We start from the raw sequence: 16,592 nt of genomic DNA on the forward strand, positions 1-16,592 counted from the left end.
CTCGGACACGGCACTTCATCTAATCCGCAAACACATTGATCTTATGACTTTGAACCATCAAGATGCTCATTCGACCGAATAAAAGGGTGATGAATCTCACTTACACAGGATCGGCTAGGCCTGTTCTCCTCTAGCCTAGCTTCGTTGGTATATCGTAACATGGGCAGATATGATCCTCGACTGTTACTCTTCGGGCCTTTTGTTTCACCAACCAAAATTGTGACATATGAATATCTGTAGAATGCTACTGCGACAGTTGTGATAGGACACTGAGATCGGCGGTAGTCTTCTCGTCCGAGGAGAGCATTCAACGGAGGACGCTCGGATATGGAATAGAGCCTCGGATCCGATCGGAGGTCCGCACGGATATACGCTATTCTTCGCCCACCATCAACATGAAAGAGCATAAAATCTATGGCTTGCAAGTTGCAGATACTGCCATTTAAACGATAATTTGATCAAATTCGATGGCTTTTCGCTTGGTAAATATTGCATTCTCTGGAACTCGAAGTCTAAGTGAACAAGGGCTCTTTCCAACATCACCGCACATAGAACTTGCAGATCGCTAATACTATATTATAGTAATGTGTTGTTTCTTAATTAACTTTACGTTTTTTTGATAGAAGATCAGCTTGAATACATTTACCAAAGTTTGTATCTGTACTTGTAAGCTGTTGGCAGTTGTGTAAGGCAAAGTAGAAAAGACAGGCTTCGAGACGGGACTTGTCTCGAGAGCTGAGCTGTCGATTGCGGATATACTAATGTGAGTTATGATTCGAAGGGGAAACTTCATGAACCTGTTCGATATAACGTAGTATTCCTAGAAGCTGAGGAAACCTTCCACGCGGTCTTCCATAGTCTGCTTTCAATGGTACGTAGCAGAAGCACAACTAAACGGGTAAACTCAGCTTTCGGGGTCTTTTTTTTTTTTTTGAACCAGACCACGTGGCATTATATTAAATCTCACTGCACTAAGAACCTTGAAGGTAGTATTTCTTGATGAAACAAGATCAATGGAAAAGAATATGAAATATCTTCGGTCGCACTATGCCTGTGCCCTGCCTCCAAACCACGAAGACATCGTTTGATGACGTTCTCTATACACTAAATAACTGGGGTTTGTTTACTTTGAATACTCTAATTATGTTAATAGATTTAGGCTATATTGCTCTACCAATCAACAATGTGAAGGATATAATGATCCGGGACGAATAAATGCTTCGTGGGGATCTTTATAAATGAACGTGCCTGAGCCGGGAATTTTTCCTATTGGAGGAAACATTGTTCAGTGTCACACACGCTCCCTAATAGGCTTTATCTCAGGATACAATGGACCTTAATTACCATTGTATAAACTACTAAATGGGCCTCTATGGAGCTTAAGCTTGGCATAATTGAAGCTACAGAAGACCTGGCATATGCAATCTTTAAGGGCTAATTAGCCGAGCAACATTAGCCCTGTCTTTCCTCCACCAACAACCAATTTCGCTTGATCTCTACCTTGGTCAATGGATTTGTCGGAACTGCTATACCCGTGGAAGCAACCGAGCAAACCAAGCTGCAGGCCCTTTTTGCCGGAGCCCCTCATCGCAATCGAATGACTGTTTCCGAGTTTACAAGGATCTCCGCAGCTTTGTGGGGTAGCGGTTGTGGCTTTCCGGCAGATGCTACCCTTTCGATGTGGGGAGTAGGAGCAAGTATGGGGAGGCTTCATGTTGTAAGCATTATGGATTGAGTTCGTGTCAAGTTTGAACATCTATAGCCCAAGATTTGGTTTCTTCTTCTAATGGAGAGTAGCAAATGTAGAGCTTTATCCTCCACATTGGATATCTAATCTCTTAAAGACATTATCAAGCTTTCCCCAATTAACCTGTGTTTTACCCATCGGCATTACAGCAGCCAAGGACTGGAGCTTGCAGATCTCGTCTTGTCAACCCCTCAATCTCCAGTGCAGGCCAGGCTCTCCAGGCGGATCTTGGATTCTGTACTTTAGGCTAAAGGCTGTCCCTTGTTGGCGGACCAGAACAACCTGCTGCTTGGAATTGGTTGGCATTCGGGGAGATGATTTGATTACCTCGACAAGAACACGGGCGGATGGAAGCGGTGTACCCAGACATAAAAGATGACAATGACCATCGTGCCGCTGCGGTGGTCCAGCGGCCTTACCAGACATCCTCAGGCATAAAGGAGCAGTCATGGTGATACAAGGCCTTCTTCTTCTCTTCATAGCGGCCATTGCGCCTGTCCATGCCGAGAGCGGCATTGATGCGTGGTTGCGATACGCTCGGTTGCCAACCTCTTCAACTAAAGGACATCTCAATTCTTTTCCGAACCGCATCGTCGTCCTCAATGCCTCGAAAAACGGACCATTGGCAAGTGCTTCATCAGAACTACACAAGGGTATTAAAGGCATCCTAGGACTTGATCTGGACGTGAGCTCCGGTGGAAAGAGTTGCTCTGCTCAGAAGACTATTGTCATTTCCACTCTAGAGACATACAAATCGTCTTGTGGCAAACTCTCGCCGAAAGCGAATCTGAAGGAAGATGGATACTGGCTAAACACCAAAGGCAACTCAGTACAAATCATCGGCCAGAATGAACGCGGTGCGCTTTACGGTGCTTTTAAATATCTTTCCCTACTCGGCCAGGGTGACTTTTCCGATGTGGAATATGCTTCAAACCCAAGTGCGCCAGTTCGATGGGCCAACCAGTGGGATAATCTGAACGCAGCAACTGCATCACATGGTAGCATCGAGAGAGGCTACGGTGGAGCTTCCATCTTCTTCGATAGTGGCCTGATCAAAGAGGATCTTTCGCGAGTTCCCCTGTATGGTCGCCTGTTGGCCTCTGTTGGCATTAACGGAATCGTCATCAACAACGTCAATGCGGACGCCAACCTTCTCAACGAGACCAATCTCCAAGGCGTCAAGAGAATTGCAGACTTGTTCCGGCCGTGGGGAGTCAATGTCGGCATCTCGCTCAACTTTGCCTCACCACAAGTTCTGGGGGATTTGACGACGTTTGATCCTCTAGACAGCACAGTCGTCAAATGGTGGACCGACAAAACCGACAGAATTTACCAGCTTGTGCCCGATTTTGCGGGATACCTTGTCAAAGCAAACTCAGAAGGTCAGCCCGGGCCTCTGACTTATAATCGCGCCTTGTCGGAGGGCGCCAATCTCTTTGCCAAGGCGATTCAGCCTCACGGTGGCATCGTTGTCTTCCGTGCATTTGTCTATGATCAGTTGAATGAAACCGATTGGAAGGCCGATCGAGCCAATGCTGCTGTTCAGTACTTCAAGGACCTGGACGGACAGTTTGACAGTAATGTCCTGATCCAGATCAAGTTCGGCCCTATTGATTTCCAAGTTCGAGAGCCCGCTTCTCCTCTCTTTGCCAATATGCCCAAGACCCCTGTGTCAATTGAGCTGGAGGTCACCCAGGAATATCTTGGTCAACAGTGTCACCTAGTCTATCTACCGCCGTTGTGGCAGACTATCTTGGGATTTGATATGCGATACAATCGCCGGCAGTCTTATGTTCGCGACATTGTTTCGGGAGAGGTATTTAATCACAAACTTGGTGGTTATGCTGGAGTTATCAACGTCGGGATGGACGACACCTGGATTGGTAGTCACTTGGCCATGTCCAACATGTTCGCTTTTGGTCGACTTGCCTGGAACCCTCAAGCGAATTCTCAGGACATTGTCGAGGAATGGACTCGCCTGACTTTTGGCCTGAGTCGAGATGTGGTCTCGGCTATTGTTGACATGTCTATGAAGTCTTGGCCGGCGTATGAGGGCTACAGCGGCAACCTTGGCATTCAAACCCTTACCGATATTCTGTACACTCATTATGGTGCTAATCCCGCCTCTCAGGATAACAATGGCTGGGGACAGTGGACGCGTGCTGATAGCAAGACTATCGGAATGGACCGTACAGTTTCGAATGGCACAGGAAATGCAGGACAATATCCCAAAGATGTTGCCAACATGTTTGAACATACCCAAACCACACCGGACGATCTCTTGTTATGGTTCCACCACGTGCCATACACCTTCAAGCTGCACTCTGGCAAGACTGTTATTCAGCATTTCTACGATGCTCATTATTCTGGTGCTGCGACGGTACAGAAGTTCCCGGCAACGTGGAAGTCACTCAAGGGTCAAGTAGACGCCGAGCGATATGCCGACGTCTTGTACAGGTTGCAGTATCAAGCAGGCCACTCACTCGTCTGGCGCGATGGTGTTAGTGAGTTCTATCGTAACCTATCGAGCATCCCGGACAAACTCAACCGCGTTCGAAACCACCCACACCGTATTGAAGCCGAGGATATGGATCTTTTGGGGTTTACGAAGGTCAACGTTTCTCCCACTGAATGCGCGTCCAAGTACAAAGCGATTGCTACAAATGGAACTGGCACGGCCACTACGAGATTGAACGTCCCAAGCGGCAAATATACGGTGGCTATCAACTATTATGACGTGATGGGAGGAAGTGCTAGTTACAATGTGCTACTCAATGGCAAATCTCTAGGGACCTGGAAGGGCGACTCAGAGAATTACCTCGGCCATGATTTCAGCACGCTCCTTGACTGCCACTCGGCAATTCGTATCACCTTTGAGAATGTCAAGATCTCGAGGGGGGACAAGCTGACCATCAAGGGAACCGGAGATGCACAGGAGCAGGCGGCGATAGACTATGTCGCCATTCTGCCTCAGGGGGTGGTGGACTAGATAGCACTTATGGCAAGAAGAAGTAATTTTCAAATACATTTTATATTGGCTCATGAGGCATTTGATGGGTATGTAGTTGCATGTCGACATTCTCATCTGAACAGGATTACAGACGTACATCTATTTTCTCAGACCAACGCCATACTGCTCCAAGAGCTCCTTCACTCGGTCAACTGGCAGAGCCTTTGTCGTCCTACCTTTGAAACCAGCCATAGTCTCGGCTTTGCACATGGCGTTCAGAATGGCTTCTTCAGTTGTCTCCGATACAACGTAGAAAAGAGTGTCAATCGTTTCGTTCTTTAGAGTTTCGACACGCTGACTCTCCAGCGGAGGCAGATAGCCCATACCATCTGATGCGGTAGCAAGCTGATTCGGCGAGGTTCCTGTCGACAGCGCAAGGAAGATCTCTCCAGAGAAGTTTCGTCCCGCAGAATGACCCCCTACCTGAAGTATTAAATGTCTCATTAGTAATGATATGGACGTATAGCTTTTGGATGTCGTTATCTGACCTGAGTGATGCCCATTCCGGCATGCTGAGCGAGACGGCGCAGTTGATGCGGCAGTAAGGGAGCGTCAGTTCTATATTGAGGTCAGTGGTTCATTGCATGCATTTGCTTAGGATGGTAAAATACGTACATGATTAATACTATGATGCCTATCACAGGAATCGTTAATACTGTTTCAACTATGGCAAAAGAGACAACTTACTTCCTTCTGCTGCCTTGCCGCCAATGGGTAGCTGGCTAGACGCTTCCGCTGCCTTTTCTTTGGCTTTGGCTTCCTCAGCTATCAGTAACTCGCCGATTGGCACATTTCCAATCCTCAGATCGGGTTTCTGGCCGTGATTAGCCTGGACTAAGACACCAACTGTGTAGTCACGATCAGCACCAGGAACGATTCTCGAGCTGGTGCCAGTTCCGCCCTTATACCCGTGGCATCGCATAGCTGTGCCACCGCCATAGTTGCCTTCTTGGACCTCTGTTTGAGATTGAGCAACTTGGAGAGCAGCGTAAACAGAGTCTTTATCCAAAACAGAGGCACTGATATCGTTTAGGAGTCCATCGTACGTCTCTCCTACAACAGGTATGCAAAAACGTCGTAGGCTTTCGATGTCATCTTCCCCGTCTTTACGAGCTTGTTCCATTTGCCATAGGAAAAGGCCGTCGTAAACCTTGCCCACGCTGACAGTGTTGGTAATTGCGATTGGCTAGAGTGGTATTTTCCGGGTGAGCAGGCAATCAATGACATGATGAGCGTTACAGAGGCAGCTTACTGTGTTGATGTATCCATATTCAGCGAGGGCATGAGTTCCGGTCAATTCACCCATCCCATTGAGGTCGTGGGTTGCCGCATAGCACGGGGTCAGGCGGGTTTCTTTTATTCCACGGGGCAAAATGACCGTTAATCCAGTATGGATATCGGTACCTTCATTGACGGTGACTTGGCCGACTTGTACGCCTAGGAGGACCGAATGAGTATTTCAGCAAAGTACGCCATCGCCACAGAATGTAATGGCACTAGAAGGAAAAGAAGAGGCCAAGTTATGTACCTGGCACGTCAAGAATTGAGTTCTTGGGTCCTGGCGCAAACTTTCCGGGGCTGTAGCCCAACTCACGAATCCGTGGTCGAGCTGTAGCTGGGAGCGGCGGCGATACCAATGGTGAAGATTTCTGGGTCATGGCGAATATCGTAGATGAAGAGTTCAACTTTACTGAACTGTGGGTGCTTCTTGTAGTGGGCAAGTCTCAATGCCAGTATGTCAGAATATATGCAAGCGTAAGATCGATACTCTCATATGAGTGTTGTTGCGAGAAGAGGAGGGGTAGCAATAAATAGAAGAGCTCAGACGGCAGCGAGCTGTTTAAATATCTCGGCTTTACACAGAGAAGAAATTTCTGCTAGATGAAACTACAAGAGATGGCTTTTGCGTAATAGAAGATGCTAAAACGAATCGCTGGAGGGAGCGTGTTATTGGCTCTTAATCCGGAAATTGAAGAAATTGGTACGTCAGACCCGCACTAGCTAAACGTGTGTAAAAACTCCATCTCACGAGTTGCACGCAATTCCTCAAAGTTGCTCTTAAACGCTACAGAATCCATTCAGTAATCATCACGGTCGCCACTATACAGGTACACAATATACACACAAAGCCACAGAAACCCGCTCATTGCATACATGTACTTTGACTATATTATTCCCTCCGAGTTCCCTTTCCCTTTTCCCCTCTTTTTTCTTCTCATCACCATCTACAAAATATGAGCTCTTCGATCGATTCTCCTCAACGTGTGCGACCTCCTCCGGGCCGCATGCGTATTCGAGATCTTCTACCTAATCTGAGACTCGGCCGCCATTCTCCAGGCCCATTGAACTCATTGACCGATGTTCCCGGCGTGCTAGTACATACCCAGTCCATTGTTCTGCCAAAAACCGCCCATCACCACGAGGTCAACACCGGGGTTACATGCATTCTGCCGAGAAAAGGCTTTGTCGATCAAGGCTGCTATGCGAGCATATTTCGCTTCAATGGATGCGGAGAGATGACTGGCAGTCACTGGATAGATGAAACGGGCCTTTTGAATTCTCCAATTGTTCTCACAAACAGCTACTCAGTTGGCGCCGCTTACTCCGGCATCTACCAATACTGCAGGTCTAAGCTCGCTGTCAAACAAGGGCCCGAAAAGGGTCTTTGCAATGGATTCATCCTCCCTGTCGTGTCGGAAACATTCGACGGCTACCTGTCTGATATCGGCGCGATGGCAGTGACACCCGAGCATGTTGTAAAAGGCATCGAATCTGCTTCTGCGATGCAAGTCCCAGAGGGAAATACGGGAGGTGGCACAGGTACAATCTGCCAAGGGTTCAAGGGCGGAACCGGGTCGTCAAGTCGAGTAATCGACGGATTGATATCAGAAGGTGGCGAGGGAGAAAAGCCTGTCAAATATACAATTGCCGCCCTAGTGCAGACCAACTTTGGCACGAGTCGTGACCTGAGAGTTGGGGGAGTTCCAGTTGGACAGCTGATGAAGGAGGAAGTCATAGCAGATGCCACCTCCCGACGCGAAGACGAAGGAGTCAAGGATGGCAGCATTATCGTGATACTCGCCACAGACGCACCGCTTCATCCTCTTCAGCTACAGCGGATTGCCAAACGTGCTTCCGTTGGATTCAGCCGTGTCGGCGGCTGGGGAAGCAACAGCTCCGGGGATATTTTCCTTGCATTTTCGACCTCGCATCACGTCCCGAGAGATCCTGCGTTTAGCTGGAAGCCAACGGTTGGGCAAAGTGTTCAAGTCGTCCAGGATGTTACAAGCAATGCGCTTTTTGAAGCTGCTGCAGATGTAACAGAGGAGGCCGTTTATAACGCGCTTTGCTGTGCACAAGACATGAGAGGTCCGGCAGGCAGATTTGTCAAGGCTTTAGATCTTCAGAAATTGAAGAAAATCGTCGATGAGCATTCATAGCATAATTGAATTTGCAGTGGAGTCGCAGCGACTATTGGAGTTCTTTGATGCAGCTGAATTGTCGCGCACGACGTAACATTGGCGACCTGTTTGTCCAGTCACCAACTGAGACTGAGGATATCGTCCAAAGTGCTAACGTCCTCGGTGATTCCCCATTGTTCGCCATATTCGTAGCTCAAGGAGTTCCCAGGATCTTGATTTCCAGGGGCTAGCCGTGTCTGAAATTCCATCTGACCTTCTCTGCCCATCTCTGTATTCTCCAAACCGGATTGGATAGTGTCCTCTTCTGCTGGGTCAAGCATTTGGTGGTCTTCCGGAGAACTTTGAGAGAGAGAGTTGAGTGACCTATCAACTCTATCTGCGGATGATGCTCTCCTATCATTTTGTTCTTGGCCTGTTATAGGTCGGACCGCCAATGGCAGTCCATCGATTATATGCGACGTATAAGAAGTTGGCCCTGTACGAACCTGTAGTTCAGAAGCATCCAAGTCTTATTTATTGCCTCCATCAGACATATTACAATAAAGAAAGTGATAGGCAAATATTATATAAGTGCATAACTTACCGAGCGAATATCGATGTTTCTTGGAAGGATGGTCGTGGTCTGACAACACTGATCCCTTTCTTTTCTCCGTAAATACACCACTATTAGATGTCGGAATAGATGTATAAACGAAAAAGTCTAAACTCTCTCTTGAGATCTCGGTGACTTGTCCGCTTTCGGGCGTCGACTTGTCCAATGTAGAATACAAGGTGCTCTCCAATTGTCGCATGTCTGTCGTTCGCGTCGATAGTTGGCCCTGTAGCTTTTTGAATAGCATCTCGCCGCTTTCTTGAGTATTTAGCGATGCATATTTCGCGCAGCGCCATTTGTATCCGATGTGGATGCTGAGAATACACTTGATAGTGATGACAGCGTCATCCAAGTCTTTTGCGCGGCTCAGCACGATTCGGCCTTCTTCGGTTTGCTTCAAGACTCTATGCAAAACTTCGACCTTTTTACGAGAGAAGCGCTTCTCCCAACTATACCAGTTTGGAATTGTGGTTAGTTGGCATCATTTAGGGGCTATGTTTGACAAAAGGTTAGAAACTTACACATCTTGTGATCGCGAGCCTAAGAGGAGATTAATCCCTGGCGAAATGATTTGCTCGGCGAAGTTGTAAGTAATCGCTGCCCGAATTTCTTCTACCACCTCTTTGTGCGTCTTTTTCCACTGCTCAGCAAGCATTTTATTTCCCACGATTGCTGTTCGAAAGCCTTTTTCTCGCACGCCATCGTAGGATCCTCCAAGATCATCCCGCATATCAACTAACAAAACCGCAGCGACTCTGTCTATAGCTATAGCCATGTGCTGCTCATTGCGAAGTTTCGAACGCAAGGCAAACAATCTTGCTCCTGGGTTGTCTAAATGGTCCCTTTCCACCATCGCAAGTAATGATGTTTGGTTTTGAAGGCCTGTTAAACTCCATCGAAGATTCATAACATTTACAATGGCTTTGTATGCACGAATCACAAAATGATCCGCATCAATCGATTGAGGCCCTCTCAGTGAGTTACCGGTGGCATTAGACGGAGTACTGAGTTCTTGGCCAATGCCATCATCATCCTGACTGCTGCTATGGGCATCGAGTGGATATTGATATCGCGGCGAAATGGACACGTACGAAGCTAAATTGCTTGGGGGGGAAAGAGCTCGACTTAAACCACAACTTTTGTGAGCCATGGGCGCTGAATATATCCGTAATCCCACATGAGGCGAGACGGTCTGTTTTGATGTCCAAGTAGCTCCATGGTCGACACCAGTGCTAGCAGCATTTATCTTTCCCTTGATTGTCGACCGGGCCTTGCTGGAATCAGCGCCATGTAGGAGCATGAGCTGCTCCTGGCTACATCGTCTGAGGAACTCTCTCAGATTGTGTAGGCAACACTTCTAAAATCAGTCGACCTGAGCCAGTAAAAACACAAAGGGATAATAGAATTTTGGGAGGATGGGGCGTCTCAGCCAGACCAACGTGCATACCTCGTCTTTCAGTACATCAGATGGGTCTGCGTGGGATAGGCAATTAAGCAAACAGCAATTGGCATGTGATATGTCCATACTCCATCACATTGCTGCAGATAGAATGTCAAAAGTAAGACAGAGCAATTCAATGAGTCCTGTAAAGGGCTATAAGCCAGATATCTACTGCTCAATGGAACCAGAAGTAATAAGCAGAGGGTAAGAATTGAGCCGAATGCCGAGTCGGCATTCAGTAACTTACCAATGGGAGTTGGAATTGACTAGTGCTGTAACCAATTATCACTATCTCGGTTTGCTTTTTCTGGTTAGTAGCTTTTGTTCTTAAACGCATCACAATGATAACGGTTCAAGTGACACACTGTGGAGTGAGAAGCCAGGCGTTGACGAAAGTACGTGCATGTCCTCAACGGCAAAAGAGGATATTCTGGATCAATTGCTGCATGCAAGCGCACGAATAATCTCTTCAAGATATTGAGAATTGAATCTTGTTACGTAAATGGTAAATCGGAAGAGGTTGCTTTTACAACGAGATCCATTTATGACCGTATCATGTGCCTGGTTGCGGATATCATTCGGCTGGGCTCTGCCGTTTGTCTTTATTTAATTGCCTGTACCTTTTCCAACCCAATGATTGTAACATAGGTATCCCGCTGAATAACCAAGACATTAGCAACTCACATGGGATAGCATCATGTCAACTGTTGCAAGTTCAGGAGCCGTTGATACGGCCCCCAGTGCAGTATTTCATCGAGATTTGAATCAGGAACCTTTTCGAATCGTATCTTCTTCGGGTTTCTATATTCAATTCGATGACGGTCGCAAAATACTCGACGCCACTGGAGGAGCAGCTGTATCATGTATTGGCCATTGCGATCAGCGTGTGATAGATGCCATTACAGCCCAAGCCAAGACGCTTGATTACTGCCATACCCTGTTCTATTCGTGCCCAAGCGCTGAAGATCTTTGTCAACAGTTGATTCGAAGCACTAACGGCCAGATGGCAAAGGCTTTCATTGTTTGTTCTGGTTCGAGATTTGTTTCTGTCTAGATGTATACTCAGGCAAAGAAGCTAACACGCGACTAACAGGCTCAGAAGCGATGGAGGCAGCCATGAAACTATGTCGGCAATATTTCCTAGAGTTACCAACTCCAGAGCCTAACAGAACCCGATTCATAGCTCGCAGAGAGTCTTATCACGGGACAACTCTGGGTGCTTTGTCCGTGGGCTGCCATGTCGGTCGGAGGGCGGTATATGAACCCATCTTGATGCAGAACATCTCACACGTTTCCCCATGCAACGCCTATAGATACAAGTTGGACAACGAAAGTACAACAGAATATGTGGCAAGACTCGCAAAAGAACTAGATGACGAATTCCAGCGCGTGGGGCCTCAGAATGTTTGTGCCTTTATCGCAGAGCCGGTTGTTGGCGCGGTTCGTGCTTCTTATTTACCTCATCCTGTGATCTGAACCTGACTAACTTTGATTAAAGGCGCTTGGATGTGTCCCAGCTGTCGAGGGATATTTCAAAGCGATGAAATCCGTATGCGACAAGTATGGGGCCCTTTTGGTGCTTGACGAGGTTATGTGTGGGATGGGTCGAACAGGCACGATGCATGCCTGGGAATACGAGGGAGTTGTTCCCGATATTCAAACCATAGGCAAGGGCCTTGGAGGCGGATATGCACCTATTGCAGGGTTACTTGTTGGTCATCATGTTATTAAGACTTTGGAAAATGGTTCTGGGTGAGCAAATGAGTGAAGTTGCGCGTCCTTTGATGATATGAACGCTGACATTTAGTGGCAGACGATTTTCCCATGGACAAACCTACCAGGCGCATCCGATTTCATGTGCAGCAGCGGCAGAAGTGCAGCGTATTATGAAGAAAGAAGATCTTGTGCACAATGCATCCTTCATGGGCAAGTACTTGGAAAGCCTGCTTAAAGAGAAGCTTGGCCATCACCGTTATGTTGGTGATATTCGCGGTCGTGGACTCTTTTGGGGTGTAAGTGATACTTATTTCCCGGTGTGTCTATATGCATTGTATTAGGCTTTTAAAACTAACAATTTATATAGATTGAATTTGTCAAAAACAAAGACTCCAAAGCTCCATTCGATCGCGAGCTCGACATTGCCATGCTAGTTCATCAAAAAGGTCTCGGTTTAAATGAGGACGGCGGCATATTGTTGTACCCAGGAAACGGAACAGTCGATGGCCAAGTTGGCGATCACATTTTGATTGCGCCGCCATATAACGTAACGATGGTTGATATAGACCTGATCGTTGATCTTACGGTCATGGCGATTGAGGCAGCATTTGAAGATATGGCAGACCAATTAGCAGAATAGGCCAGGACAAGAACTAGCTGTACTGACTTTTGCTATGTTAGATATAGTTTCTCGTTGAAGTAAACAATTCTCTGCAGTTTACGATTCATTAGGTAGACAGTGCCGCTATGTTACCAGAAAATTTGAGTATAACATCAAAGCACAAATCTAGCATCAGATAAGAACAAAGTCTTCCCAGTGGCCATCACTATCCCAAGCATTCTTCACCATCCGCCCAACTCCAATCCTCTCCACAATACTTTTTCCATCGAACCACTTATCCATTTGTGCTGATTCGGATGCAAGTCGAGATCGATACTGCGCCAACTCCTCGTCAACAACTCTCCGTATCATCATCACATCGTAAACTTCAAAGGGTTTCGTTTTAGTGGCTGCCGCTGGTGCCATCTCTTGACGATTGAATCCATAGCTTTCAGAGAGAATGATGAATTCATGGTCTTGGGTCATCTTGGCATGATATTGCACAGGTAGAAGAATTGTTCCCAACCAGGGCCGGTCGCCTGCAGATGGCGACGGCAGAGAAAGCCCAAAGCGGCCACGTTTCTCGATCGGAAAGTCCTCTTTATTAAAATCAGAACTCAAGACAAGATTTGTTAACCGGAAACGCGCGACACGCGTGCGCAGACTGAGCCAAAGTGTTTGCCCAAATGTCCTGACTTCTTCTGGCCTCGTGGATGGTGATATGTAAGGGATCGAATGATACCTGTTGGCATTGTCATCCAAAACATAACAAGTCCCTTGTCTCGGTGTAGAAATTCTTGACCAATTGAGGGATGATTGAAGCTCTGTTGGTAAAGGAATATATTCGAAGTCTCTTAACCCCATCTTGGCCAACTTTCCGAAAGGAATGACACGCTTTGCACGATCCTCCAGCTCAGGCATACCATTGAAGGCATCCCAGTTCTCATATCCAACTGGCCCAGTCCAACCGGTCCACGACCAACTGGGAAAGAACGGTAAACCAGTCCGGGGATCTTTGGGTACACGCTTCAGCTTGTTGCGTGGCTGCCAGAGAAGAGCCATATGAATGAGAACTTCCGGCAACCCATGAAGAAACTGAAGACCAAACTCTCTTCGAAAGACGTCTAGAACACCATTGATGCCGGGTAGTCGATCGCTCGGGTATGACATATTACGGCCAGTGTATTCCTCGACAAGCCTGCAGTATTCGTGTAGATACGGCGTATTCATTATATGCACGGTTGGAGCACCTCTCGTGTTGACATAACCCGGGGCCATCCAGCTTCGATTCAAGGAAATGTCCATCATCGGCGCGCAACGCTTCATATCCGGTGTCTCGGCGTAGTAATCCTCACCCCAAACAGCCTTTGAGCACTGAAAGCTCACAGATCCATCAGGGAAAGAGAAAACACACCGTTTTGAGAGAAGTCGTTCCTGATAAGTCCAGCCTCTCGTATTCCACGTTGTGGCCGTCGCTTTGCGATGGGTATCTGGATTTAGGGCCACAAGAGTCAGGTCTTTAGAAATCTGGACTGTATGCTGTTTTCGACATCTGGTTGCCGGTTGTAAGCCAGGAATTCCTGCGTCGGCATGAGCACCAGCTGCAGCGACGATGGTGAGACTTGCACGACTGTAAATGTTGTCCATCATGCGAAGTTGCTGCACTTTGTCTTCCGCGGAATCTTGTATGATACATATGGAATCGATCCATATGTATTGAAAACCAAGATCGCGTGCTAGAACCATAGCATCACGAATCGATCTCGGAAGAGACGGTACCGGCAGACCTTGTGGCTGCATCAAGTCTTTGACATTGCCCTGCAACGTCTTGAATACGGGGGAAGCCCCCCACACGTAACTCAACGCTGCGTATGGTGGAGGACGCGATGTCTCAATCAAGTTGTAGTCCGTGAGGGAGATCATCCGAATGAATGGCACACCAAAGTGACAAGTCTGCCACGGCGTTGCATCTAGGCACTCACTGCCATGCCATTCAGTACAACTCTTGGTCCAAACTTTGACGAGCTCTAGGTCAAACCGATCCTCCTCAATTTTCCGTCCGAGAAACAAACACCTGTCTATACCACTGTCCGCCAGGGGAACCAGATCGAACGGCTCAAACAAGTCTTCCCAGCCAACCATCTCAGGGGCAACTCTCAGCCGGAGGGTTCCCATTTCGTCGCCGCTCCTGCTGAGCACTCCGTCCCAAACCCAGCAGGCAATAATTTCTGCATTGTTGTGCTCCGACATGGAGTTTGCAGGATCTTCATTGATCACATCTGCAATAAGGCCACACACTCGGCACCAGCTCCGATGCGACAGAATGTAGTCAAGATTCCCAAAATGCCAATCATGATGGGGAGTCGCTGAACCCACGCCAACTGGGTAAGGACCAAAAGAACTCCTATTCAATAAAGCAATGGTAGTGACATGACGAGGACAGAACGGCTGCGTGGGGTCTTCATCGGGCAGCGGAAGATCAGTAGAACTCGTATAACTCCAGCGAGTTTTATGAGTAGGATCATTGGAGGCATCATCGAGCAACGGCTCACCGGCGACAGGCATGATGGAACGAAATGCCTGAAACACCAATCAATAGGTCAAATGAGTTTCTGTAGCTCTGCAGAAGATACAAGAATAGTCAATGCAGTTCTTGCTGACGGGTCATCAAGTTACATGTACATATATTTCACTCGTCCCGTGGGTGGGCTCTACCCCGCTCATTGTTTCGTCTCAATAATACAGCCCGGTGATATGCAGCGTCAATTTGGGACATGTAAACGCAATGCAGTCCATGCCTGTAAGGTCTCTGAATAAGTAAGTACATGTAGATACAATACATCCGCGCTATCAACACCACCAATAAACCATCAGCTACATGTACTTTGCTTCTCTGGTGCGGTGTCTTTCGCAATTACGCAGACATCTCTACACTATCTGCATCTGGGAGATCTGTAACTGCCTCTTCGGCGCTCTGTAGCAACACCTGAACCGCTTGCTCAGATCGAGGCGTGATGGATAATCGGAACGGCTTGGGCTTCTTTATCAATCCCTCTGTTCAATACTGTAGTATTAGCCTAGGAAGCAGTATTATGAGGAGGCGTTGTTATGGGGAAGGAGACTTGCCGTGTTTATCCTGCAGATCCAACGGTGGTTCTCCAGCCAAGGTCGAGACATCAAATGCCCACAGAAGGCGAGAAACTTGCATATATATCGAGTTTTCGGCGACATGAATGCCTTGACATAATCGACGGCCCCATCCATAGTCAACATGATCCCGCTTGCGATAATCAGCCTGCTTAGCGCTGCTAAAAGAGTCGAGGTCGTCTCCAAGAAAACGTTCTGGTTCAAACTTATCAGGCTCGTCATATCTCTCAGGATCTCGGGAAAGAGCAAAAACGTTCGGCAACACAGTTGTTTTTGGTATCGTGAGACCTCCGTAGCTGATTTCTTCTGTAGAAGCATGTGGTAACCCGATACTGAAAAGGGGAGCATATCTATGAATCTCTTTTATGAGAGCCCGCATGTAAGGAAGATTGGGACTATCTTCCCAGGTCGGCAGCCGTAACGGTCCTACTACTCGATCTAGCTCTATACCGATGACATTGAGTTAGCTTCAGCGGTGTCTCAAACTTGTAAATATGTACATGTAGGTAAACTCACCCTCTTGTGCCTTTTTCTGGGCCTCGGGATTCATGGCCAAGACTTTAAAGATAGTCTGCATCATGCTGCTAGTTGTTTCGGCGCCAGCAGCAATCACTCCCTTCAGAATCTCTAGCGTAAGCTGGTCGTCAAGCCCATTCTTCTCTTGTAGTTTTAAGACATCAACGCCAAAGCAATAAGACTCTGCTCCAGTCTCTATCTGCTTCTTAAGGACTCTCAGAAAGCCTTTATGAACAGAGTCTTCGCGAGCGTGCAATACATTTGCAGTCCAAAGCCATGGTTGGAGACGTTCCGGTAGTCTCTCGAGAAATGGAAGATAGTCAATCAACATTTTTCCTGGCAGAATGTCTAGATAAAATCAGTAAATTCATTCATGAACTTGGGCAGAAGTTTTCATATT

At 47.4% G+C, this 16,592-nt stretch overlaps 7 protein-coding genes across 7 annotated transcripts; 3 read left to right on the forward strand and 4 right to left on the reverse strand.

Annotated features, from left to right (window-relative positions):
- Window positions 1-2,195: 2,195 nt before the first annotated feature.
- On the forward strand, window positions 2,196-4,736 carry Triagg1_9902 (CAZyme family GH67; the record flags this gene model as incomplete). The annotated part of the gene is made up of 1 exon (XM_062904911.1): window positions 2,196-4,736. The coding sequence occupies one exon, from the start codon at window positions 2,196-2,198 to the stop codon at window positions 4,734-4,736; it is 2,541 nt and encodes an 846-aa protein (XP_062751122.1).
- Window positions 4,737-4,856: 120 nt separating this feature from the next.
- Window positions 4,857-6,415, reverse strand: Triagg1_9903 (uncharacterized protein; the record flags this gene model as incomplete). Its single annotated transcript, XM_062904912.1, has 6 exons — window positions 4,857-5,180; window positions 5,246-5,315; window positions 5,373-5,391; window positions 5,445-5,943; window positions 6,010-6,194; window positions 6,286-6,415. 6 exons carry the CDS (start codon window positions 6,413-6,415, stop codon window positions 4,857-4,859), a joined length of 1,227 nt encoding a protein of 408 aa, XP_062751123.1.
- Window positions 6,416-6,991: 576 nt separating this feature from the next.
- Triagg1_9904 (uncharacterized protein) lies at window positions 6,992-8,197 on the forward strand (the record flags this gene model as incomplete). Its single annotated transcript, XM_062904913.1, has 1 exon — window positions 6,992-8,197. One exon carries the CDS (start codon window positions 6,992-6,994, stop codon window positions 8,195-8,197), a length of 1,206 nt encoding a protein of 401 aa, XP_062751124.1.
- A 98-nt stretch (window positions 8,198-8,295) lies between these two features.
- Triagg1_9905 (uncharacterized protein) lies at window positions 8,296-9,546 on the reverse strand (the record flags this gene model as incomplete). Its single annotated transcript, XM_062904914.1, has 3 exons — window positions 8,296-8,654; window positions 8,763-9,220; window positions 9,293-9,546. The coding sequence occupies 3 exons, from the start codon at window positions 9,544-9,546 to the stop codon at window positions 8,296-8,298; spliced, it is 1,071 nt and encodes a 356-aa protein (XP_062751125.1).
- Window positions 9,547-11,316: 1,770 nt separating this feature from the next.
- Window positions 11,317-12,568, forward strand: Triagg1_9906 (uncharacterized protein; the record flags this gene model as incomplete). Its single annotated transcript, XM_062904915.1, has 4 exons — window positions 11,317-11,652; window positions 11,711-11,964; window positions 12,020-12,224; window positions 12,296-12,568. 4 exons carry the CDS (start codon window positions 11,317-11,319, stop codon window positions 12,566-12,568), a joined length of 1,068 nt encoding a protein of 355 aa, XP_062751126.1.
- Window positions 12,569-12,721: 153 nt separating this feature from the next.
- Triagg1_9907 (uncharacterized protein) lies at window positions 12,722-15,094 on the reverse strand (the record flags this gene model as incomplete). Its single annotated transcript, XM_062904917.1, has 1 exon — window positions 12,722-15,094. One exon carries the CDS (start codon window positions 15,092-15,094, stop codon window positions 12,722-12,724), a length of 2,373 nt encoding a protein of 790 aa, XP_062751127.1.
- Window positions 15,095-15,635: 541 nt separating this feature from the next.
- On the reverse strand, window positions 15,636-16,523 carry Triagg1_9908 (uncharacterized protein; the record flags this gene model as incomplete). Its single annotated transcript, XM_062904918.1, has 2 exons — window positions 15,636-16,120; window positions 16,193-16,523. 2 exons carry the CDS (start codon window positions 16,521-16,523, stop codon window positions 15,636-15,638), a joined length of 816 nt encoding a protein of 271 aa, XP_062751128.1.
- Window positions 16,524-16,592: the final 69 nt, after the last annotated feature.

The sequence above is a fragment of the Trichoderma aggressivum genome, assembly GCF_033847375.1.
Source record: "Trichoderma aggressivum f. europaeum strain CBS 100526 chromosome Unknown scaffold_061, whole genome shotgun sequence".
NCBI lineage: Eukaryota > Fungi > Ascomycota > Sordariomycetes > Hypocreales > Hypocreaceae > Trichoderma > Trichoderma aggressivum.